The sequence below is a fragment of the Branchiostoma floridae genome, chromosome 1 (genome assembly GCF_000003815.2).
Source record: "Branchiostoma floridae strain S238N-H82 chromosome 1, Bfl_VNyyK, whole genome shotgun sequence".
Lineage (NCBI taxonomy): Eukaryota > Metazoa > Chordata > Leptocardii > Amphioxiformes > Branchiostomatidae > Branchiostoma > Branchiostoma floridae.
Window position 1 is genome coordinate 11,477,909 of NC_049979.1, and position 24,673 is coordinate 11,502,581.

Genomic DNA, 24,673 nt, shown 5'->3' on the forward strand with positions numbered 1-24,673 from the left:
ATGAAGAAACATCATAAAGAACAACAGACGAGAAGGGGTGGTAGGTAGCAAGGAGGTTATATAACCTCCTTGGTAGGTACCGTAGGCTGGTTTGTATTGGTGGCCTTACGTTTGGTGGCCTTACGTTTTCAACCCTGATTCACACCTCAAGATGACACCCGATGCCTCAAGAGTCATCCAATTGTTGCGTTCTCCAAACGGACCTCTAAAATTTCGTCTAATCAAATTCACATTCCGGTCACTAACTCTCATATGCGTCAGATGCTAGCTCCAAAACATTGACGGTGCATGGCACACTGAACTTCCAAGACTATAGTGTTAAATCTTCCATCTTCCTATTTCTAATATTGCAAGAAATTGCGACCATCTGCCGGGGCCCGAAGTTTTCCGAAGAATTCCGAAAGTTGGCGATTCTCAGCAGGCAGAGAGGTGTACCGCCTGGTGTCAACATGGAAGAGGAAGGCAGCGAGGCGGAATGTGGAGGTAAGAATAACCTTAACTACCTCAAATGTAGGTGTTATTCCTAGTCCCGGAGGCGTCTGAAGTTGCGACACAAAGTTTGTGTTTGTTTAGAGGCTGTGGAAGCCAGGAGACGACTAAAGTGTCACATTTACCTACACGTGCAAGAAACTTTGCAAAAATGGCGGCCACAATATGTGAGGGCGGGACCGACTCGGTGTCAACAAGGAACGTCAAACAGCGTTATCTCATGAAGTTTGATATGTGTTGTTTACGTTTTGACACCTTTAGATAGCTTGTGTGTCAGTCAGGCATTTCTCTTTTGCCTCCTCGGTTCAACTGAGCTAGTAAAAGGATTTTGCGTTTGTTGGAAACAGCGCAACTTTACATATGCATCCCCTGGGGGACAAGTCTTTTGACATGTAGATTTTTGTAGCAATTGGAAACTAGGCTTTCACTTGTAAACAATGCAACAAGGTCATGTAAATTAGTTTTCTTTGAAACAGCGTCGTGAATACTGTTACATGTATGTGTAACAGTAGTAATGTATGAAGATGTGTAAGTTAATTTTGACAAGAACTGCTGATAGAAGTTTACTTGGATCAGGCCAGATGGTTTTGTTGTTCACAACTTGTTGTTTGTCATTCCAATGACGAGATTATCTGCCAAACCATCTTGGTCATGCATATTCCATGGTGTTTCCAGTTATGCACCTCAACTCTACTCTACTGTACTCTACTCTACTTCAGCATGACTAAATCAAGCTTCTAACAATCCACTGGTCAGGGAGGAGGCCCAAGAGATCATATATCAGTAATTGGCCCTGGCTTGGTTTCTTCGAAAAATTGTGGTAATGTATGGCAACTTGTTCATACATTACAGTTGAATTATATGCATAATTTGCTGATATCTCACAAATATAAAGAGCGAATCAAGTTCATGAATAAAAGTTGAAGCGACAAAGCTAATAGTACACACAATGTATTATGCATGCTAATAGTTAAGTAATACTCCAGAACATACATGATTGCAGGTCCCAGTCATGCAGTGCTAGAACTAGAACTTAGTAATAGTAGTAAGTCCAGTCCTGCCTACAAAGGAAACTCCTGGATCAAAATGAAAATATTTAGAAACGATTTGAATATTTTACAGGTGCGGGTGACAGTATGGCCCTGTTTAAGATTTAAAAAAATACAACATTTCTATATGTTTGGCCAAAATATCCGACAGCAAATGGTTTGCGTTTTGCGTTCACTGTGCAAACTTGCATCCACGGGCAAACCGTTTCAGTTCCTTGAAAGGGCATCATGGTAATGCATGGTCATGTGACCTCTGTAAGATTGTTGTGATTCTGCACGATCTTGACTTTTGCGTTAGTCAGATTATTGGTAGGAACAGAACCAATGTCTTGCTGAAGCTGCGTACCTTCAAGTTTATGGCCTTGGAAATGCCACTGAAAACATTCTGGTTCCGATGTATGCTATATGATGTTTGCTCTGGGTCTCCTGACACATTCCCCCCGCCAATATCAGGACTGTCGACCAGGAGGCGGCCCGGTAATATAAGCGAATTTTACAATTAAAAAAAGGCAGAAATACTCAACTGATAGGTTTAGAACTCTACTTTTCCCCTTGACGCCACCAACTATCAACGCACGTGCCTGGATGTAATCAGAGTCTACGCTGCTTTTGCGTTCATGATAACAATTCGCAATTCCGGATAACCAGAAACTGTTTCAGGTCCATCCGCGAGGAGGTTCGGAAAAATCTGTTTCATATCCAAAACAGAGCGTTCAGGATGGCAAGTTATCCATTTCAGCTTGCCAAATGGATAGAACCAATTCATTTTTTTGCATCATGAAAAATTTACCAAGACCTTGTTCATACCAGGATTCACCCAGGCTCGCAAACTCTGGTATGAATTGTTCATTCTTTTCGTACCAGGATTCATGTGCCTGGCCTTGAAGAGGGGATCAATTAATATGATCGACTGATCCCGTTTCGCATTCCAACCATATTCCTGTAGTCATATAGGTTGTACTTAGAATAGACAAGTATTGTTGTGTTGATTGCTTTGTTATTATTGCCATACATTGTACATTTGTATCAGGTACAACTGTTGAACAATGAAGTTCACTTTTCTAATCTCTACCCTACCCGACCCAGAACATGGACCAGTGCAGGTAGATGTCCAGAATACCTGCACAGCTCAGTAAGCTGTATCTGCAGAATGTATTTTGAATCCTGGAGTATGGTTTATTGTATGTTAATGAGATGAATAAGGTCATTCTTGAAAAAGAGGATATTACGAAATGTACAATATCCTTAAAAATAAACTAGGTATACCATAAGTATATTGACTTTCAATTGAGTAGAGTAAAGTAGACAAGAGCTCTTTGGTTGGGTAGGAATAACACTCCAGTTGGAACCGCTCCTCTTGAACACTTTATCAGCTTACTGTCATGAATTTATTCAGTTATTTATGGAAGGAGGGAGGTAAACTCTAGTAAAAGTAAAATCAACCAGGTTTAAAAACAATGTGGACCTTACAGAAGGCCCATTATATTACTGGACAGGTATTTTTCACCAGCCCACTTGTCCATTCTATAGGACACATGTGCTCCCAGCCAGTTATTATTAGTTTTTGCAGGCCAAAAAATTCAAGACGTTTACAATGTATATTCTTTGAATTGGCTGACAAACTAACAAACAGATCTTGGTATTGTAGACATGTACATTGTAATCTTCCATTTGAGTACATCTTCATCTTGAGTACTATTTATTCTTAGTCAATGGTTATCCATAATTGTTTACAAGGTTTTTGGTCCAGAATTATGGAAATTGCTGTAATATTGCATATGTTATATATTTAGTGTAGTATATATAAAACCTACCTGAACCAATATGGTTTGGACAAAAAAGATAAAACCATAGATCCAATTTACACATGTTGATAGAATACAATACGATACCTATAGTTAGACAGCTATTGTGTGTGTGTGAAGAGTGTGGTCTACTACACATATTCAATACCCAGTAAATAGCACTACAAGTAATGTATTGTACTTTGGCCTTGAGCCTCTGTAAAATGAACACTGTTGCAAAAGTGTTTCAAATGTAATGTACTGTAGATGAAGCACTTGTTTTACAGTGACAGACCAACATTTGTTGATTTCCCAGGAAAATATCATAACTTAACAGGTATGATGGCCCTGGTATGTGACAAATGTTCTATGGCAATGACATGGAGCTGCTACAGATAGCGTAGTATTTTAGTGATACCACATTAGACTGATTACAAAGGCAGCAAGTGCAGGTTAGAAGGACTAGAATCCTCATGCTACCTTGTGATACAATGGCTGTCATGTTTTATGTATGTGGAGTATCAGATACAGAAGTCCACTCTATGCCCCCTCCCACCCCACAAGTACTAGTACATCAATTTGGAATAACAACAACAACCTGAACAAGCTGAGGCATTTGGATACTCATTTTGTCTGGTCTTGGTCAGAAACCGTGGGAACATTGTCTGCTACGTTAGTATTTTTATCACTTTTAGTATTTAAAAGTTAAAGTTCACCCAACAGAACCATGATGAGATGATGTGTACTATGGATGGTCCACAATTTTTCCCACAGGTGTGTGTACAGTAGATTTTCATGTACTGTATAATAGTTGATATATGTGATCTTGGGTATTGAACATTACTCTTGGGGCTTTCTTCAGCTTTGGATTTTTTTCAGGCCTCGTTGCATGTTAAATTGATCATTTTAAGTGTACAAAAGCACATTTTTATTAGTTTCATGTTGTGAAGTTCAGAATTTTGAGACGGACAGGGTGAAATTTTTGTCCTGACAAGCATTCCTGGGCAGAGGGATGGTTCCTTATACCCCCCTCACATTAGGCGAAAATCGATCGGACGACGATTCTGCGAGCTCTAAATTACAACTTGTACGAGGAGGTATGACCCTGATGCTGACGAAGAAACTCTGCCATTTGTTCGTCGGCATCAGGGTCATGCGTCCTCTTAATTTAGAGCTTGCAGAATCGTTGTCCGATCGATTTTCGCCTAATGTGAGGGGGGTATTAAGACAGCCCTGAGTAAACTCTGTGTATGTAAAGTGGGTCATATATTGGAATACATGACCCAAGGTACACTGCGGCTAATGAAGAGTTGTTTCCCATTTTGCTGCTGTTCCAGATCCAGCAATGACAAAGTTGCTGAATTATTTTGAGACAATGGAGGCCAGTGGGTCCCAGTCCAAGGAAGTTTGCAAATACAACATCATGATTGACAGCTTGCTTGAGAGTGAGTACAAATCTATATTATCTACATGTGGCTAAGGAGATTTCTTTAACATCCTTGGTATTGGTACGACCAACTTTGAATTCAAATTGATGCATGATGTCGATACCAAAGGCATAACACTGACTGAACTTCCCTACATTAAAGATATTAAACGTTTAACTAACAAATTTAAAAGACCTCGTTTTACATTTTTTTCTTTAATCTTTGATTGCCCAAACCAAATACTGTAATTTGTTATTGTATTTGTCATTTTTTATTTCATTTTTGAGTGCACTCTGTCTAATATTAGCAGATTCTGTTCTTGACATCACTAATGTGCCCTTTTCCTTTGATGAGGGACACAATGAAGTAAAACATTGCTATATCAATTACAGCAAACATGAAGCTGAAGACAATTAACAAGGTGCTACAAGACAGGAATAAAGAGCTTCAGGAAAGAAACAAAGAACTTCAGAAAAGAACTGAAGAGCTTGGGGCAGAGAACAAGCAGCTGAAGGGGTGCCTGGGGAAATGTCGTATGAAGGAAAGTTCTCCAGAGGAAGAAGAGGTATGGCAAACAAGAAAAAAGTTTTATTTCACTCTCTTTCATTCTTGATTGTTTGTACATATTCCATCTCAGCCAGATTTCAAAGTACGTAGTAAGTTCACAATTTCACTCATGTTTTCAGGAACATGATAAGTCAGAAGCAGGAGGATCAAAAGGAGCTGAGTCTGCCGTAGTGTCGTGTACCTTGTCTGGTGTAGAGGAGTCTGAAATGTGCCCAGCCGAGTCCTGTCAAACCGGTGCACAGTTACAGGAAGGTAAGACATCTCAAGCAGTTCAGCTGTATTGACTGCAGTATCCATCTACAGACTAGTCCAATATGTTTCACTTTTTGGGAAAGTTTGTATCAATATGTTTTGCTATTTGTCACAGGCTTCCCACCTAGTATGTGGCTATTTCACACCTACTGACAAGGAGTATACACATGGAATTTGACTTGGACAGAATGACAATCAATAACCATATTTTAAGTGCTTAGAGAATATTTTTTGATGGTCTGGAATGGTGGAGAAAGTATTCTCCCTTTTGTAAAATATTTTTCACTGGTCTTTATAACTTGTATGTAGATACATTTGCAAATTCTTTGATTCTCAGGTCTACTACATAAAGACAGAGAAGAAGCTGATGGAGCCATCCAGGCTGTTCCAGGTGCCCAAAAGGAGCCTCAGCAAGTTCAGGAAGGTCAAGAAAACACTGGTGAACAGCAGAAAGACGAAACGGTGCCCAAGCAGCCTTCGATGGCCAGCTGCAGGGAAAATAATGACTGTAACATGGATGGACAGTCATCAGAGACACTGCACAATTGTCTGGTGATGTTGAACAATGAAAGCCACAATGCAAATGGTCACAGTCATGATGACTTAACTTTGACCAGAGAGGAGGCAACAAGTGATTTTATTGACCCAGCACAAACAGAGAGATCTGCCTTTCGGGTTGTGTATGACATGATGAGAGAGTTGAGCATGCAGGCAGTGAGTGGAACATTGCAAGGCTCTAATACTCTCAGTGACACCCAGCGACTAACAGTTGACACTATTGGGGGAACAGGGGATCCTACCAAACCTGTGGAAGACAGCATAGTTGTAACCAATGTGACAGCAGCTGTATCTGCCATGCAGGACAGTTGTAGTGGCAAAAGAAGTGATGAAGCTGAGGACACAGATGGTTGCAGAAGAACTAGGTTGAGAAGTAGGAGTAGAGGAAAGAGCACAACATCCAGTGCCCTGCTGCAGGATGCAACCCCTGTACAGGAAGAGCATCAAGATGCCAGTAAAGAAGACTTGGAGCCATCTACAGCTTCAAATGACCAACCAACCAAAACATGGGATCAGACTTCACAGACTAACATTCAGAAAGAAGACAGAGTGGTTGAGCTTCCACAAGGTGGCTGCCATTCCATCCCAGAACTGTCAGACTTTCTCTGCAGTCCAGAAAAGGTAGCAGAACTCACAGAGGAGTATGTGTCAGATCTACCCAAAGCACAGACACTCGACAGAAGGAGGAAGAAAACTAGGAGAAGAGGAAGGAAACCTGTCATCAAAGATGGGAGTATTGTCAACATCAGCATGTCTTCAAGAGATGTTAAAAACTATTTGCAAACACACCACGTTCAGGAGGAGACTAGGTTTCGAACAGATTGTTCTGGAGAGAGTCCAACAAAGAAAAGATCAGGAAGTCCTGTGATTGATGCTGAAAGTGCGTTGAGAGCAGTGATGGTCATATCAAACTCCTTGGAAGATAGTACCGACTGTCAGGCAGAGAAGAGTAAAAGCAAAGGGACAGATTCTGCTAAAGAGTTGGTTCCCACAGTAGCAACATGTATGGTGGTGGACAGACAGGAGGAAAGGCAGCCCTCTGAGCAAGTAAACATAGCAGCAACAAATGTCTGCCCTAGTCAGACTGACTCTTTACAACAAAGGACAGGTGTGGACCCATCAACAGATGGGGAAACATGGACAACAAACTTAAGCCGTGCACGCCGGCTAGAACAGGAAAGGTATGGATCAAAGATGATGTCTGATGATACAGACGTTGACACACTACCTGCAGCACCCAAGCGCCGTGGACGTGGCAGGCCTCCAAAAAAGAGGGTACCTAAAGATAAGAGAGCGGGAGCATTAACTTACCTCAGTGATGCATGCAGAGTTGAACAGAAGGATTGTGTATCAAAGGTAACTTCTGATGATACAGACTTGGAAACAAGTCATGTAGAACCACCTAAGCGTCGTGGCCGTGGGAGGCCTCGAAAAAAGAGGCCACCTGCAGACATTAATCTACATGAAGAAAACAACGGATCCAATATACGCAGTAATCTACATGGAGAGAACAACAAATCCAACATATGCAGGAGACTCAGGTCTCTGAGTAAAGAGAAGACAGAGAACTGTGAATCCAGCATCTCCAGCAGATTGAGGTCTAGGAGCAGAGAGACGCCTGGAGAAAGCCGGACAGAGCTGTTCAGAAGTGATGACAGTGAGCAGGAAGTGGTCAGAGATTCAGCAAGTTCTTCCTCAGTTGAGGACAGTCAGAACAGTGCACCTGGGATGTCCCAGGAAGTGTCTTCTATGAGGGTGATCCCAGCCTTCTCACACTCACTTGCTAATGAGAATACTGACAATGCTATTGAGGCAGGTAAGAGCAAAAGCTTGGAGAAGGATTCTGTGGAAGAGGCTGCCCATAAGGCAACAACAAACGTAGATGGTGATGAGGAAGAACAGCAAGATTTATCTCAGATCAGATCACAAGAAATGGCAGATGTTTGTCGCAGCGACGCTATCCGAGAAGTGACAGCAGACAGTCTTCCTGTAGGTACTGTCCTGCCAGTTGACAGTGTGACTGAGACCATCGACATGGGGCACAAATTGGAGGAGTTAAGAGCAAAGGTGCCTTTAGATAACACTGGGGAAATTGCACCCAAGCCTCGAAAGTCTCTTCGAAAGTATGAATGTAGGAAGCCTCAAGTGAAAGCAAGCTTAGACAGGTTAAGAGCAAGGAGTAATGAAAGGTATCTGGAAGAAGAACCTCAAGTGTTAGGTCAGAAGAAGAGCGAACAAGGAGTACCACAGAACACGGAAAGTCTTGCTACAGCTGTTGATGCAGTAAGTGATGGTGTCACAAACCTCATCCAACTATCTGAAGACATAACTGATGTTTCGACAGAGGTGACTTTACCTCTTGACAATGACAGGAAGGAAGACGGGCCCACAACCACAAGTTATCAGGAGGTCTTGAGGAGATTTCCTGACGTCTTGGCCAAGTCTCCCGTCGTCATGATCAAACGATTAGAGATGACTTCACAGACAACACGTGTATGTGAGTCAGAACCACAGTACCAGAAAGACAGTGGTAACAATGTCAGTGAAGAACTGGATCCTGAAGTAACAACCACAAGTCCCTCTATGCAAGAATCAGCGCAGAGATCTCTGCACAACTTCCCAACACCTGAAAGTTTAGATGAGTCAGAACATGTGTTAGAAAACAAGTTGTGTCATCGTGTTAAAGCAAGGAAAGCGAAAAGAGAGAGTTCTGCAGAAAGGAGAAATGACTTTCCAAGGAATCTGGGTATGACAAGAGCTTGGACCAAAGCAGAGGTGATAAAACAGATACGTCAGTATAACCTGAAGGACAAGAGTCTCCAACATCCCTACGAAACTGCCCATGAAGAAGTGCATCAGGAAACAAAATGTCGCATTGATGTGGAAAGTGCACTTACGACTGTGACAGTAATTCAGAAGTCTTCCCTGCCACCAGGAGGGAATGCTGTCACCAAGAGACATGGGAGCAGCAGTGATAAGTGTACAGGTGAGATTGACCAGTGGCACACAGTTAAACACAACAAGAGGTCAAGCACACTGCACGAGGAGGATCAACTCTCTCATAGCTCTGCAGGACAAGGTTGCTCTAGTGAGGAGACACTAGCGCCTGATGTAGGTGATGATGCTGAGAGAAGAGAGAATGGGATAGAAAGTCTCGGAGAACAGGAGGTAGAAAATCATGAGAATGGGGCCGGGATAAAACCAGGGACTCTCAAGATTCGTGTCCGTCTCTGCAAAAGTAAAGTTGATGGAAAGATCAGGGCAAAGTGCATAGACACAGCTGCGAGTGGAGGAGACCAAAAGGGAAGTAGAGAAAGTAGTGGACAAAAACCACATGTCAAAAGAAAGATGCATGTTGGAATAGCAGAACTGCAAAAAGGTGAAGAAACTTTGGAGAATGGCGGTATGAGCAAGCAAATTCCTTCCAGTGAAGTTCAACAAGTTGGTAAGAATGCCAGTTTGTCAAAGATGTCTGTTCATGCTCAAAAACAAAGACTGTGTTGTACAAAAGAATTATCTGGGGGCAGAAACAAAGCAGCAGTAACAAAAAGATTAAGAACAGGAAGTGAGGGAAGTGAGGGATATCATGAAGATGTCACAACAAAAAATTTAAGACGAGCAAAAACATCTGGGAAGTCAAATCCACTGGAACGTGAAGTGATGTACAAGTTGAAGCGGAGGGACAGCAAAACAGCAGAGCAAGCCTGTACTGAAGTAGTGGTGGCAAATGGTCAAACATGTCAAACCTCAGACAAGAGGAAAGGACTTAGATATACAAATGCTGTAGCAAAACGTCCCTCAGGGGGCAGCATGGAAAACAAGACAGGAGTGAAGGAGCCTGTCGTTAAGACTGGAATCACGAAGGTTGCAAGCTGTGACAGAAATAGGAAGAGATGGAAAACTGACTCTGAAAGCATTCCACAGACAACAGCAGATGAGCAATGTCACAAGCCTACCACGGGAAGACATCAGGAAGAGATTCGGAGAACTCTGGGTTATTCACCATCAGACACAACTATTCAGAATAAAACTAAGAAAGACTTTGGCTCTGAGCTTATGCTGGCAGACTGTGCCATTGAGAAAGCTGAAAGGCAGGTAGGGAAAAAAACACCCTCACAGAAGTCTTTGCAACCTAGGAAAAAGAGACGGGTTGAAGCGAAAAATCCCTCGACTGTAAATGCTGTGGAGAAAGTGGGAAAACAGAGACAGAGTACGGATTCACAAAAGCAGTCGAACAAAGCAGGTACTCCTGGCCAAGACCAGATGCAGGGAATAGAAGTGGTCTCTCCAACAGGGACAGATTCTACCCGTGGGAGTAACTCAGAAGAACAGTGGTATACTGTATCGAGTGGTGGCTGTAACACAAGTAAGACTTCTGAGGATCAGTGGTGGCGTGCATCTAGCGAGCAGAGAACCCCAACTGGTATGTCACTTTCTTATCTTAAAATGGTATTTCATTCTTTACCTGGGTCAGGTTTTAGCCTGTGTTTACACAATCTCTCATTTGCTGGGGTTAATGACCCCCTCCCCTAGGTGGTGGCAACTTTAAGGCTAACTGTTAGAAGCATGATTTTAGTCAGGCTAGGTCAGGTTTCAGAGTTTTCTATAGATAGGGGGCATCTTAGCATGTGTCAAGCGATGGGGGCGTGAGTATTTAGGAGGGTCTTAAATTTGTAACTCTCCTAGAAACACTATTTAATGAGAGCCAGATTTTATGAAACAAAGCCAAGATATTTTACCTCTGTCACAAAACAACGGAAAAGGCTGTGGTTGAAACCCAAATCACAGAATAGGAGCCCCTATGCTCAGCTGAGCAGGTGAGAACCTTGTGGATGATTACATTATAAAAAACAATACTATCAATGTAGAGCTCAGAATGTGGTGTAAATTGTGTGTTACTATTAAAGACTGTTTTTGTTTATGTGTATTAACTGCAGATGCAGCTGATGATGTGTTCTGGAGTCCTGGTGCGGATGACGTGGGTGCAGAGGTGGAGGTGCCGTTCAGCCCTGTCAAGGGCAAGAACCCCAGCGTAACCCAGGCAACCCGCGACGGGCAGCTTAACAGGGTCACCAGTGAAGGACAAGACAGTGCACAACGTTGCAAGAAAGTGGCTTCTACAACTAGTACAAGCAGGAAATCAACCAGGAGCAAATTGAGTGCTAACAGAAAGAAAGAACCCAATAAGTCAAGAGGACAGACTCGTGTGAAAGGCAAAAGTAATGCATCAGTGAAGGGAAAAGATAGTTCCACAGATGCCACGCCGCTATTATCTACAGATAGCAAAAAACAGCCTTCACCCGAAAAGTCTGATATGCGAGAGCGGCAGCCAGCATTGCCATTGACCTCTAACTGTTCTCCACAGTTTACAGAAGCTGGACAGAAGGTGCAGGTGGTATTCACATCCGTCCAGAGTCCAGCCATGCCTGCAAGTCTGCATGGGGATTCCCCTCTCAGTCCCTGGAAGCAACGACCACCAGTGTTTTCCTCCACAAAAGTGCCAAGGATGGCCCCTCTTGCAGCAAAAAAGACTTCGCAAAAACAGTGTGACAAACAGAAGGCTGGAAAACGCAAACAGGCAAAAGAAAAACCAGCCAACAACACTGTCAGGAACAGAAGGAAGAGTCGGAGGGACCCCACTATGAGCCAAGAGGAGGACATTCATTCAGCAGCCTTCCAAGAGACCTCCGCAGAGCAGCAGCTAGATGCTGTCTCTGGTAAGGATGCCATGAATGCTCTAAACTGCATCAGCCTGCAGAAGACTGGTGACTCTGTGGGAAGCTGCAGTCAGCAGTCCAACATGTCCCTCCACATGCAGCTAACTCCTCGGGTGAAGGTGCTGGGACCCTGTCGTACCGGCGGAAACGGCAGTTCCCAGACACCAACACAACTTGCAGAGCAGTGCTACCCAGACCCACTCTTGACCATGGGTTGCAACAAGGTGATGTTGGAAAACAGCGTAAGGGGTCACAGCACGGACTTGCAGGACTTTGGGAATGACAGCCCAGTAGTCAACATGAATGCTACACTCCCAGCGGTGAGCCAGGCTCCTCAGTTTAACTCAACAGTCTCCCCCACCGCCTTGTCACTTCTAACATTCCGGTCTGAGCAGGCAATTTTCACCAACATGCCGCTGGACACAGGTACTGCCTCACCTCTGGCAGTTTACAACAACAACATGCCACCGTTCGACACAGTTACTTCCTTGCCAGACATAAGTTACACCCTGGGAAAGGCTTTTGAGGTGCTTGATGACTTGGAGGGTGAGAAAACAGCAATGCAGCGGCCTTTAGCTAACCCCAGTGTCCAAAAAGAAAGTATTGAGACATCAAAGAAAAAGCAGTCTTACTACAAAAAGGGACAGGCAGACATTGATGAGACTGTTAGCAACACCATGCCCTTTGGCAAAGATGTACGTACAGCAGCAAACAACTCCATCTGTGACACAGGAGTACCGGTCATCCCGGAGACACAGCAGAGGGACCTGCACCCTCTGGGTAAGATATCTCAGGTTGTGCAGGATGTCCCTACATCTCCATCTGTCAAGAGGAAGTTGAGAGAGTTGGTTGATTCTCCACCTAAAGAAAAGCAGACAGATAACTTTCCTCCAGTTCCGGTAGTCATGATAGACGGGAAGGAGAAAGTGCCCATATGTAGGTTGCCACCAGGAAAAAACCCATACAGTCAAAAGGCTGTACTTCCTGGCCAGTCTCTTCAGCAAAATGCACCGGGACATAACTTGTTGGTATTGGCTAATGCATCAGATCTGGTAGAAAGGCTGTACAGCCCTACCAAAGTGGATGTGAACAGGAACAACTGCCAGCCAACACCGTACGAGAAGCAGGAAACCAAAATCAACAGAGAGTCTGCCCGTGAGCTGTCAGCAAAGGTCACGGCTGCCTTGTGCAGTTCAGACAGCCAGGAGCATGCAGCTGAGGGCAGTGCTGGCAACCCTGAGACTGGGGCACTGATGGCAGGAAATTTGGTAGACACTGCTGCAACACAAGGTGTAGATCAAGGAAATACTACAGACATACTGGAGGAGGCAATGTTGCAAATAACTGGGAACTGCGTCTCTCATGAGAAAGATGCTAACACTGGTAGTAAAACTGTTTGCACTTCCAGTGATGGCACACCAAAAGAGAACAATCTTACAAATGGTCCACAGAGCCTGTGGAGTTCCTCAACAAGCTCTTCCCTACAAAAAGAAGGGTGCAGTAATTCTGATCAGAGGCAGAAACATGATTCCAGTATTGTAACAGAAAGCACGTACAGAACACAGGACGAAGGAGATACCAATGAGGCTGAGACAGGAAAGGATGAATTTGTAGGTCGTTTGCCCGCTGGGCCACCTATCCGGACCAGCTCCAGGCCTGTGGACAGCTGTACATCTGTACCTACAACAACTGACACCGACAACAGCATGTCTGCAATAGCCACCGATCCTGTCCTTCCCAACTTCACGACCATGCCCAGCATGGTTCCTCTTACCATAGAGAAGACTTCACAATCACAAACAGACAAACAGAATGCTAACAAAAGTAAACAGGCCAAAGAAAAAGAGGCCAACAACACTGTCTGGGACAGCAGGGAGAGGCAGACTGACCCCACGACCAGCCAAGAACAGGACATCATATCAGCTGCCTTCAGGGAAACTTTAGCAGATCAGCTTTTAGACTCTGTCAGTGGTACTTGTGAGGATGTGACAGCTCCGAATCTCGTCCCTCCCAACTCTGTTGTGGACCATCCCGCACTAGCCCTTAGGGAAGAGCTGGCAGAGTCCTTTGATTCTGTTGAGGTTGAAGTCCCGGACGTGCCAGAACAAGCAGAACTAAAAACTGGAACAGACCTGAAAACTGAAACGGACAACAATGCCAACTCAGCAGAGAAAAAAGAGGAGCCAGAGGCATCCTCCAGTGCCAAGCCTGATGACGACAGTACACATATTGATGTTGTTAAGACTTCTGAAGAATTTTGTGATGCCCAGTCACACACAACGTCCCTCGACTACAGTCCCGATTCTGACGACAACTGGGAGAACATGGAGACAAGTGAAAGTGATGTTCAAGACAACAGGAAGTATACCAGAGACGGCAACCCTGTAACAGGGCAGCAAGGTGTACAAGGAAATATTTTTGGATGTGTCAAAAAGCCTTCAGTTGGTTCTGGTGGGAGCAAGGCTGCTGAAGTTGATCATGTGAAGAGAAACATGAACAATAGCAGCTCTGATGTTTGTCAAGAACCACCGTCAAAAGTCAGAAGGACCTTGTTGATTGCAAAAAACGATACTTCAGCAGGGCTACCAGATGTAGGGAAGTTGTCTGTCACTGATGCAGTTTTTGGGCCCCCCAGAGGCGCAGACTTTGGTACGATACGCCAGAAGTCTCCCGAGCTATCTGATAGCCCTTTGGTGTCCAGCAGTTCTAACAGCCATGGTTCCACACAGCTCGGTAGTGTAGTAGAAAAACCTTCTGGTCTCAACGGACTGAACGGAGGCACGAGACCGACGGAAAAGAAGACTTCTCCTGGGTCCTTAGCAAGCTTGGTCAAGAAAGGCAACATGAAGTTGAAGAAACTGAAACCTCCCAGGTTCCTTGCTGCCAGGACGACCGCCGGAAGCGCAGCGGTGGGTGTTGCGAACAGGAATCAGACAGACAGACCAACACAACTCCAGCACGGCACACAACAGGGGAATGGTACAGTCCAGAGCAGGGACAGGACTTCAGCAAGTACTTCTCAGCCTGCTTTGCAATGGGTGAGTCATTTGTCTTAAGCTCCTTAGTGGTAAGCTGTGTATATGTATATGTATGGTATACTGGTATGATACTTAGTACCTGAATGGGATACTGATATCATATTGTCAAGACCTTATGGGTACAGGTCCCAAACACTGAATGTCTTGAAACTTAACCTGAGTAAAATGACACTCGATTTAGCAGATACCTTATTTTGTGATGGAAAAATGTGCAGTTCCTAACAAACAACCAAGATTTAGGTCTGGATAAGCACAAAAACATGGTGTGGTCATTGAAATCAGGGCAATCTTTGAGCTCCTCTTCCATATGGAGTCCAAGAAATCACCATGTTATTTCAGACTAGATTCTGTTCTGGGAGATACCATTGGAGTCAGTATTGCGACCTGCTTATTCTCTCATGTGCCACAGGTAAAGGAGACAGACCAGCACTGCCAGCAGAGAATGCGCAGACTGGAGCAGGAGGTGCAAACCTTCGTCAAGGATAGCTCCCAGCAAGAGTAAGTCTGCTGCTATTAACTTTGTGCCTCCAAGACTCGTACATGTACATGTGTGTACAATCTTGGAGTTGGTTAACAGCTGATAACAAATACTCTTGTTTCCCCCACACATTTCGGTTCAGCCACTAAGGTAGCTGAATTGTGATGTCCTTTTGTCAATGTGATTTGTCTGTAATTTACGTCTATACAGTGTAGCAAGTCCCAAAACTAGACAAATGTTTCAAGTGTTGTATTTACCTGTGTGAAAATAGGAAGGGCATAGGCCAATAACTGGTCCAGATTTCTGTCTTCTGTCATATGATTAATTCACCAGTTGTGTTATATAAAATAGCATCAAGGCTGTTTTTTTCTTAACTGATTCAATACTGTTTTCCTAGAAACTGCCTAATCTACAGTTTACTTTATCTTGGACATTAACATGTGACTCCTTTTCCATATGATTCTATCTGCAGGATGAAGGTACGGCTCACCACAAATGACGAGCTTATGAAGGTAAGGGCTCTCTCACCAGTGACAAGTTTACCCAGGCTTGAGGTGTTCGGGTAATCTCTGAAGATATGCGGGAGCCGACTCATTCTCTGTGTTCTCTGCCATGTTTCAAAAAGGAGATAGCAAAAAATTACACTATCAAAAAGACATCTGCAAAAACACAATTAAAATACTGCAGCTGAGCCAGACCCTACATCTGCTTGCAGATAAGGATTGAGTTCACTGTGCTTTCATCTTATCTTCTTTTTTGCAAGCCTTGAGCAGCACACAAGAGCAAATAGGCTACAGACCATTTTTCTGATCCCTTCTGATGCTTTGAAAAATACGAAGTAGTGGCAGATCAAATTCATTACCAGCTTTACTGCTGCATACGTGTGATGCTAATGACCATGATGCACGACTTCCCAGTTTTTTCAAGCATGCATGGGAACAGTGAAACAGGCTATGGCCTGTGCCCCATAGGTGTCTTTCTATTTCTCCATTTTTCCTCTGACCTGGGCTCCAGCTGGTTCCTGGCCTTCTCAGTTCTGCAGCAGTGTCTTGCCTTTGGGTGTTTCTAAGCCTGCCTCTATTTCCTTTGTTATTGCTTGGATTCAGGTTCTCAGACCCATATTAAATGACTCTGAAATACACACATACATGGAGACAAACTGAATACATAAAGGTCTATTCACATTTCTTTCATTTCCTATGGGTCAGCAACACTTATTATTTGGTGGTAGACACTGAATTTCTAGGCTCTTCAGAAATAGTGCTACAGACCATTCTTCACTCACATTCTGTGGATCTGCCTGGTGACTGGTTCCTGTTCTGCCACTGTCCTTTGGTGCTTATTCTCTCTGGCCTCTGAGTATTGAAAATGTGTTAATGAACGTCAATCGTCCATTGTGTTGCCTTGGTCATTTTCCAGATCTTTGAGTTTGACCTATAGAGCAGAGAACTGACATGAAGTTGGAGGTAAAGGTGTGCATTTTTGTGCACTTGTTTTTGTGTCTATGGATTTCTTTGGAGTTAAAGGTGTTTTTTAGCATGACTCAGTCAGGACCCTGGGGGTTGCTTTCACTTAATATCTGCACCCAAGGGTTAGGTGTGCACTCAGGTTGTTTTGACCTGTCTGTCAGGTTGTCCTGCACCACAATTTAAAACAGTAATAAAAATTATATACAATCCACTAAACAAGAACAATTAAGGAACAACGATACGGTTTCCCTTGTCGTGTACCATTATTACTGGGGAATGTTACAAAAGTACAGAAAGGACTTAAGTTTTTCATTGGGTCTCTGCCTTCTGTAACTGGGGTGTTGACTTTCATGTTTTTTAACCTTCTTGTGTTCTTTTATGGTATTTGTTGTGTGGCCAGCTGTAAAAGATATTTTGATGGGTACGTCTGGCATTTTGGTGCTACAGATTCAAGATAACTATGAGTAAACGTACATGGAATATGGAATAGAACCAGAACAGAAACAGAACACAAGAACATGGACTGCAAGTTTTCCACAAGTCCTCAGGTCGTCTTCAAGAATACTGAGGAAATGTCTTTTGTGGATCAGATGTGATAATTCATATTTTTCTATTCTACAGATGAAACATATTGCAGCAAGATACTGTATTGAGGTGGCACTAGTGCAGGGATGGACTCTTCTGTTGTACAAGACAAGGTATGTGCTGTTCTTACACTTCACGTGAGCAAGGATGGTTGAATCTTTCCTGTTATTCTCTTTTGAATGGGCATTTCTTTCCGATGATTGTTTGGTTCACATTACCACTGCTTGTAGATCTTCAGTGGTATGCATAGTCCAGTGGTTGGTGACCGAGTCTCTGGACCAAGGGGTCAGGGTTTCAACTTTTGTTGCTCACCTGACATGCAGGCTACTGGAAAGGGTTGCAGTCCTTTGTTTAAGATGTGAAGCTGTTCATCTTACATGCTATGTGCTATGGGAATTCCCTGGCAAAAGGACCCCTATATACTGTACACATTAGCTATATTTCCTATCACAACCCATAGAAAATTGGCTGTTCAGGAAGAAAACGTTTGGTGTTTATAGATTTTTCTCATTTTAATCATTTTTTTTATTCCAGCAAGACAAAAATGCCAGTCCAACCTGTGTTGCAGAGGAAGAGATAGACTTAAGTGTTAAACTTCTGTTGTTGTATATGTTTGAGTGGCAGCTGAATAATTTGTTAAGACATAAGTGTATTTTTAGATACAATGTACAGTTGTTTTAAGTGCCTGATACAAGAAATGCAGCTGCATAGAAAGTGCCAAAGAACTGGAAAACTTCTATTTGTGTAGATTTTTTCTTCACACAGGTGATGTTTGCATTCCAAACATTATGAAGAGAGGCTCTTTGTATAATTAATCATTATATTTCTCACTTATATCACTCACAACCATTGTACATTACCTTGTAGTAAGGTATTTTTGTTCTTTTCTGCTTTGTATATGAACAAGAGTTGTTGTGGGTACTTAAAAAATCAAAGGATAGTCAAGTTGCTTTGACTTTCTCACATGCGTCTGTTTTGTGGTCAAGTAGCAAACAAATTTAAACAGAAGTTATTTTTTTCAAGACATAGTCCTGACATGTGCAGCATTTCGAGCTCTTTGATTTCTGCAGGTACAGAGACTACTAGACAAGTATACTCCAGAGTCTGGAGAATACATCTCGTGTTCAGAGTTAGATGTTTGGAAAGTTGGAGCTTGGGGGAAATGTTTATTTTTCAAATATACGAATTAGGTATTTGTTACATCTTATTTAACACAAAAGATACAGGTGAATTATGGAGATGATTTCATTCAGAAACAATATAAATCTTATGGTTTTGAGCTCTTGCAGGAAAAGAGTTGATTAACATTCCTGTTAAAAGATCAATGTTGTGTTGTTTTCTTGTTGAAACTATTGCTGAAATATTTATGTTGTCATGTTGCATTATCATATACTTAAAGGAAAGACTTAGAAAACATCCCAGACATAATTCACCCATGGTTGCCATGGTAATGGACATTTGTTTTCAACTTGGTGGATTTTCAACTTGCCATTAATGTTCTCCAGCTCCAGATCTAGTGCCTGTTACAGTTTATCTAACATGAATGGTACATGTGTGAAAATATTGAAAGCCAGTAATAATTTTGAAGTTCTGGATCAACATTGTGTTAAAACTGCATAAAGATGCACATTGTGTTGTTTTTGTTCTGTTCCAGATACTTGTATTAAAACCTTTCTTGACCTTTGTAGATTATTGCATCAGCTCTGTTCCTTTGTATCATTGTTCCCCCAAGAAAGAATTCTAGGGAACCTGTTTTGAACCATCCACAGTAGCCTCTAAATGTTTTCTTGTTGTGTGTATTCTCTGTGTACTTTGATTTTCCATGTACTCATTGTTTCAGATATTTCTGGTTTAGCTTGACCACCTCAAACTTATGTATTTGTTCAGCAAAGTAAATCTAAGATTTTGTAATGTATATCTCAATATGTGGTCCCAGCTGGTCCCAGCCCCCTCTGTTGTTAAGAGGGTTTGGGCTGGCTTAAATTGCTTGTGTTAAAAGTTGACAAGTACAGCTATCCGCATGTGTTTAACATTACAAATAGTTATATGATAGGTTTTCACATATTAATGATTACCAGTCTTCACCTAACATGATTGTGACCTTACAAGAACATAGGTCCAACGTCATTAGTGTATTGTTGTAGTCCTGTGAAATAAGGTTTGAGAATTTTGTTTGAGATTAGAAATAATTTCATAAAACTCCCTACCCGTATTTGAAGACCCTTCCCACTTCCAAATAGCCTAAACTTGGATGCTGCTGCACTTTGTACATTTCAGTCTCTCACAAATTTACATTCTCATTCCTTAACATTATCAAGCACATTCTTATCACCTATACTAGATATAATTTGCAAGTCACTGCTATTAAGAAAGAAATATGACTCACAATTAGTACTTCCTCTAATGCTGGTTTCACCTGTTAAACACCTACATTTACTCAGCTTAGACCATTTTAGATAATCAAATACATTATATCCTATTAGAAAACAGATAAGTAATACCCCTTTTAGTAATACCCCTTTACATCTGAAGACCCATAGGAGTTGTGCATCAACTGAAGAAGGTAGAAAACCGTTTAAATCCATGCAAAATTAACAAACACCACACTATTTAGGTTATCTTTTGTTAAATTCCATGATCAGTACTGTCTTTTCAGCTTTGAGGTTGGCCACTGGGTAGTTGGGCAGCCCTGGCTGTATGTTCTTCACAGCCAAACCTTTAAACACTAAGGTTGTCATTTTCAGGTGCGTGGTTCCCCATTTTCACCTTGAGTGGCGTAGAGTTTCCCAATGCCCTCAGAATTGTTACTGACGTTTCTTCAGCAAATTTCGCTTCTTCTTGAAGAATGATGAAAATATATTAACACCTGGGAAGGCCATTGTCAAGGAAGTTATCATACTGCTACTTTTCGCCTTTGTCACCTTGCATGTATCTCTGGTAGTAGTACTGCGAGGAAGAGGTCGGACTTGGCGCGCTGTTAAGGCTTGCGGCGTCGTAACCTGTAGGGTAAGGTGCGGGGTTCGGGTATGGTTGCTGAGCTGCCGGGGCGGGGTTGCTGTAAGATGGATATGGTTGTTGCTGTGGCGCTGGTCCAGGGTAGTATGGTGGTGGTGGTTGTGGTGCTGGCCCAGGGTAGTACGATGATGGGTAAGGGTACGGGTACTGTTGTGGGGGCCGGCGGTAGCCCTGGCTCGGGGCGTAGTAGAAGTGTGCCGGGCGGACCATCATCACGACCTTACGGAACGAGTACAGGTAGTCGCTGCGCCAGAAGTACCAGTAGATGCCGTTCTCCTCCCCCTCATACGCGCCCAGGTGGTACAGGCCGTTCGGGTTGCTGAGCCCGCACTTGTTCTTGCCCGGCATGCCGCCCTTGTACCACCAGCCACCTCGGCTCTTCTTCCCGCAGTTCACCTCCTCGTCCCCGTCGTTGTCCCGGTCGAAGGTGCTGAAGTTCGCCCCGTCGTGGTAGCTGAAGGAGTCCGGCACGTTGCTGCCGTATGTGAAGCGGCCAGTGGTCATCCTGTAGTTCTCTGACTCGTTGGCGACCTACAGACAAAGACAAGAGAAAAACTATTCAAAATGACTTGTGGACGTATCGTTGTTAGCAGTGTACATTTCTACAGGGAGGGGTTGCTAGCCCTTCCCTTCTAACCGTAATGTGCTTGAGGACAAGCACATTACGGTTAGAAGTAGAGATGCTCTCCCAGGATTCGAACCGGTTATCAACTACCGTAATTGGCTCAACTGTGAGCTCGAGGAGGCTACCAGTTTAGCTACGGTAACATCCCTAGACGTACCAACTCATTGGTGTCTAATGCTAACTCAGAAAAGAACAAGAAATATTAATGAAGTAGTGTTTAAAAAAATCCGTTTTCCCCTAGAACTATCGTAGAGAGGAACTCAATCATTGCCACCAAATAACGCTTGGGCAAAAACCGGCAGCCAAACGGCTACAGATAGATCTGCTTGGAATTAAACTGTGTTATACTGGCTACAACGTTACAGATTCAGGTACAGACCTTGAAGCCGTCGTACTGGGCGATGTGCCACTGGCCCTCAAAGCTCTCCACCTGAATACGCAGCAGCGTGCTGCCGAACGACCGAGTCAGGGCGTGGATGCTGTCGAGACCCAGCCAGAACTCTCCCTCCAGGTCGCCGAACCCCTCCTTGTAGTCTTTCCACGGGCGGAAGAACTTGATGCTGCCATTGATGCGCCTCTGGATGACGGTCCAGCCCCCGCCGTCGGTGTCCATGTCGCAGAAGACCGGGAAGCTGCTGTTGTAGAAGCGGGGGTATATCGTGAAGATGCCGCTGGTGTTTGTGCCGCTCAGCAGTATGTCTGTGCACGATATGTGGCCTACAAACGGAAAAAATCATATCTAAGTTTTTTTTTTTCAGTGCTTAGAGGCTTTTGATAGATGAACATCAGTGTGATATCAACTTTAAAACTACGGTGATCGGTGTTCGGAGATAAGTTTTTTTTTTTTTTTTATTGCTGTAGAGAATTTGACAGTCTCCAGTCAAGAACATCTTGCCGGGGGAACTGTCCATGGGGTAGGATTTGGTCGCGCAGCTCCAAGAGCAAATGTTACCCTTGCTCACTTTCCTGGCCAATCATTTACCCTATTTCTCCCAAACCCTTTTGAAGGCTACATGACAGGGTAGGGGCATGAGAAATGTCACTTCACCTAAAGGACCTAAGGACCTGTGGCTGAAGCATGTTTTTGCCCAAAAATGTCGAAGGCAATGCCGAGTCACTGAGAAAAGAGTAAGCGACCATGGTGACATACCTACATACATGATCCCGGGACAGGTCTTCTGCTGCACAGGGAGACAGGTCTGCTTGGGAACCACTATGGTCGGGCCCGCGTCCGTGTGCTGCCGCAGACTCATCTTCTCCTGCTCCTCCGCCACGCCGTCCAGCTTCCTCAGCACCTCCATCACCAGCCGCTTCACCGACTTGATCTCCGTGAGGTGCAGGCCGAGCTGTCTCCGCATCATGTCGAACTCCAGGTAATTCACCGGGGAGGCAGACTGGAAGAGAAAAACAAGCGACAAAGATATCAAAATCTAAAGCCCTCCTGCAGTGCGAAGAATGCTAGTAAGAGTAATTGTCCTTCGCTTTGTCGACACCAACCCACATATCAAATATCATGAATTTCCCTTAATAGTATCCAGTCCATAGCCTCGTGACTGACGTATGCTATTCAAGAACACAACCTTCTTGGCTAAGGTAATCAATAGGAAAAAAACTAACTACACCCCCCCTAAAATAGCACAATTCATGAATTGCAGAACAATGGACTCCTTCGTCTTCAAGTGGACAAAGTAAGAATCTTGGACACAGAATCAGACTATTTTGCAAGAGGAATAAAAGAAGCCATCTACATCAGGGCTTTACAACCATCCCTCAACAGAGACGGGGGGGGGGGGTCATAGACTTTTTGCAGCAAATAATCACTTCTCACCAAGCCACGTGTCCAATCTGATACAACAGAAGCTGAATCTGATACATACAGTAGTGTCCCGAGCCACTTTCCCCTGAAACGTACCAAAAACGTTTGTTGGCGGACCTCTGCGTTCTACATAAGGACCACTTGGCCAATATGACCGACAACTTATTAATGGTCCCTTTCCCCATTGACACAAGCATTAATTAAGACTCCTGTCCATAGGGAACCCCCATCGCTCCTCAAAGTGGTCTTCTTGGGCAGTTTTGACAGTGCGACGTACCACCCTACCCCTGCTTGGAGACTACCGACATGTTAAACGATTCTTAAAACGAACTAACTGTTAGAGAGACAACCAGTGGGGATCCTCATAAAGAAGGAAACACCATCAACTTATTTCTGTCGTGTGGCTTCCAGGCAGCTGTAAATTGTTACGAACTATGGAAATCTACGAAATCTAGACACAACAGAAAACTTTGTGATTGCTTCCTATTATAGACGGAGATTGGACATTAGGCGCGGTCATCTCCAAGCAGATTTAAGTTTTTAAAATGATTTTTAAATGCCTTTCTGATGGAGTCAAATGGCTCTGTTGCCAGGCTGACAGACACGAGATCGAACGGTCACTGTTCCGATTCCTTGCATTCTCGGTTAACATGGTGTCGTTGGCAAAGGCACTTGACACAACGTTCCTCGCTCCACCCAGGTGTAAAAACACCGTGGTAAAAACGGGTACCTGTTGGTTGGCGCTGTTAAAGAAATGGAAGGAGAAGGGTGGGCTCTGGTGTCCAGTACCATGTTCTACAAGATAGACACGGTAGACAACCCGCTATATGGGGATACCTTTAATCTTTTGTTAGTGGCTGAAATCTTCATAAAGGGGATGTCTTCGAAAAGAGAAAAACGTGGGCCACCAGAAGGACGTGTTTAAAACACTCAAGACACGCGTTAACACTGGGCCGCACCTTAAATCTGCTTGGAAGGGGAGAGACGTTTAATCATTGGCTGTGATCTCACCCGGTGGCCAGCTGTATGATGACACCCAGACCTCCGTCCCTGTAGTAGAGACTCTCAAGTTCACTGGCAAGACTCACTGGTCATGAAGCACCTGACATGGATGTCAGGTGGAAGGAAGCTACACGTCCGCACGTTTCCGCAGTTCTCGCATAGTTTGGTACTTGACTTACGTCTCACCGTGTCATTATAAGTGACGATACCAGATAACCAGAGGCAGATGGACGACGCTGTAAATGCCTTTGCTTTTGCTTTGGCAAATGGACACACCTTGGTCACCGCTACCGTGACTTTGCCCCCCAGACGCGAGTAAAACACTGAGACTGAGGAGGGTCCTAGATTGTACGTCTGCATGATGGTTAACTTTAGCGCAAGCCTGGGAACCATTCTCCACTACTGGCATTCCTTGTCACTTTCCGTGGTATGCAATCAAAAAGCGATAGCCAGTGGTAACTACGGAAGATGGTACCCCGTCATCCAACCCAGTCAACCATTCGCGTACCTGGAACATAGCATGTGGCCCTTAGGAAACAGACATCTTCGGACCGAGAATAAATGAGGTGTCAGACCCCATGCGTGAAACTGGACGCGTGCCAGTTAACACGACCCAGCACTGTATTCCACTATCCCGTAACCGCAAAACATCATTTGGCTATAACAGTGCGGTATATAGGTCAAAGATGACCTCTGACGTGTGCACATAGAACTGATTTATTGTGCTTTGAATTCCTGAACCCTATGATCTAACAGTGACGTCGTGAGATAAACTCAAGATTTAAATTGGGGAAACTGTACC

At 43.8% G+C, this 24,673-nt stretch overlaps 2 protein-coding genes across 4 annotated transcripts in view; one reads left to right on the forward strand and one right to left on the reverse strand.

The window, feature by feature from the left end:
- On the forward strand, nucleotides 1–19,098 carry LOC118428414. 3 transcript variants are annotated; one of them, XR_004832653.1, is made up of 11 exons: nucleotides 1–483; nucleotides 4,660–4,767; nucleotides 5,142–5,314; nucleotides 5,436–5,568; nucleotides 5,906–10,549; nucleotides 11,064–14,881; nucleotides 15,291–15,379; nucleotides 15,832–15,871; nucleotides 16,779–16,825; nucleotides 17,450–17,526; nucleotides 17,948–19,097. XR_004832653.1 is itself a non-coding variant. In XM_035838468.1 (10 exons), the coding sequence occupies exons 1-10, from the start codon at nucleotides 450–452 to the stop codon at nucleotides 17,991–17,993; spliced, it is 9,162 nt and encodes a 3,053-aa protein (XP_035694361.1). In that variant the 5' UTR covers nucleotides 1–449; the 3' UTR covers nucleotides 17,994–19,098. The 3 variants fall into 3 exon arrangements, 2 of the variants coding, with proteins under 2 accessions (XP_035694361.1, XP_035694374.1); XM_035838468.1 differs by lacking the exon at nucleotides 16,779–16,825 and having other exon boundaries at nucleotides 17,948–19,098; XM_035838481.1 differs by lacking the exon at nucleotides 17,948–19,097 and having other exon boundaries at nucleotides 16,779–16,831.
- The window catches only part of LOC118428430 (angiopoietin-related protein 6-like), a 12,954-nt gene continuing 6,907 nt past the window's right edge, over nucleotides 18,627–24,673 (reverse strand). Inside the window, exons 2-4 of the mRNA XM_035838492.1 lie at nucleotides 22,204–22,447; nucleotides 21,433–21,770; nucleotides 18,627–20,959 (exon numbers count right to left, since the gene is read on the reverse strand). Coding sequence (XP_035694385.1) covers nucleotides 20,315–20,959; nucleotides 21,433–21,770; nucleotides 22,204–22,447 — 1,227 coding nt within the window. The 3' untranslated portion in view covers nucleotides 18,627–20,314. The remainder of the gene's footprint in view (nucleotides 20,960–21,432; nucleotides 21,771–22,203; nucleotides 22,448–24,673) is intronic.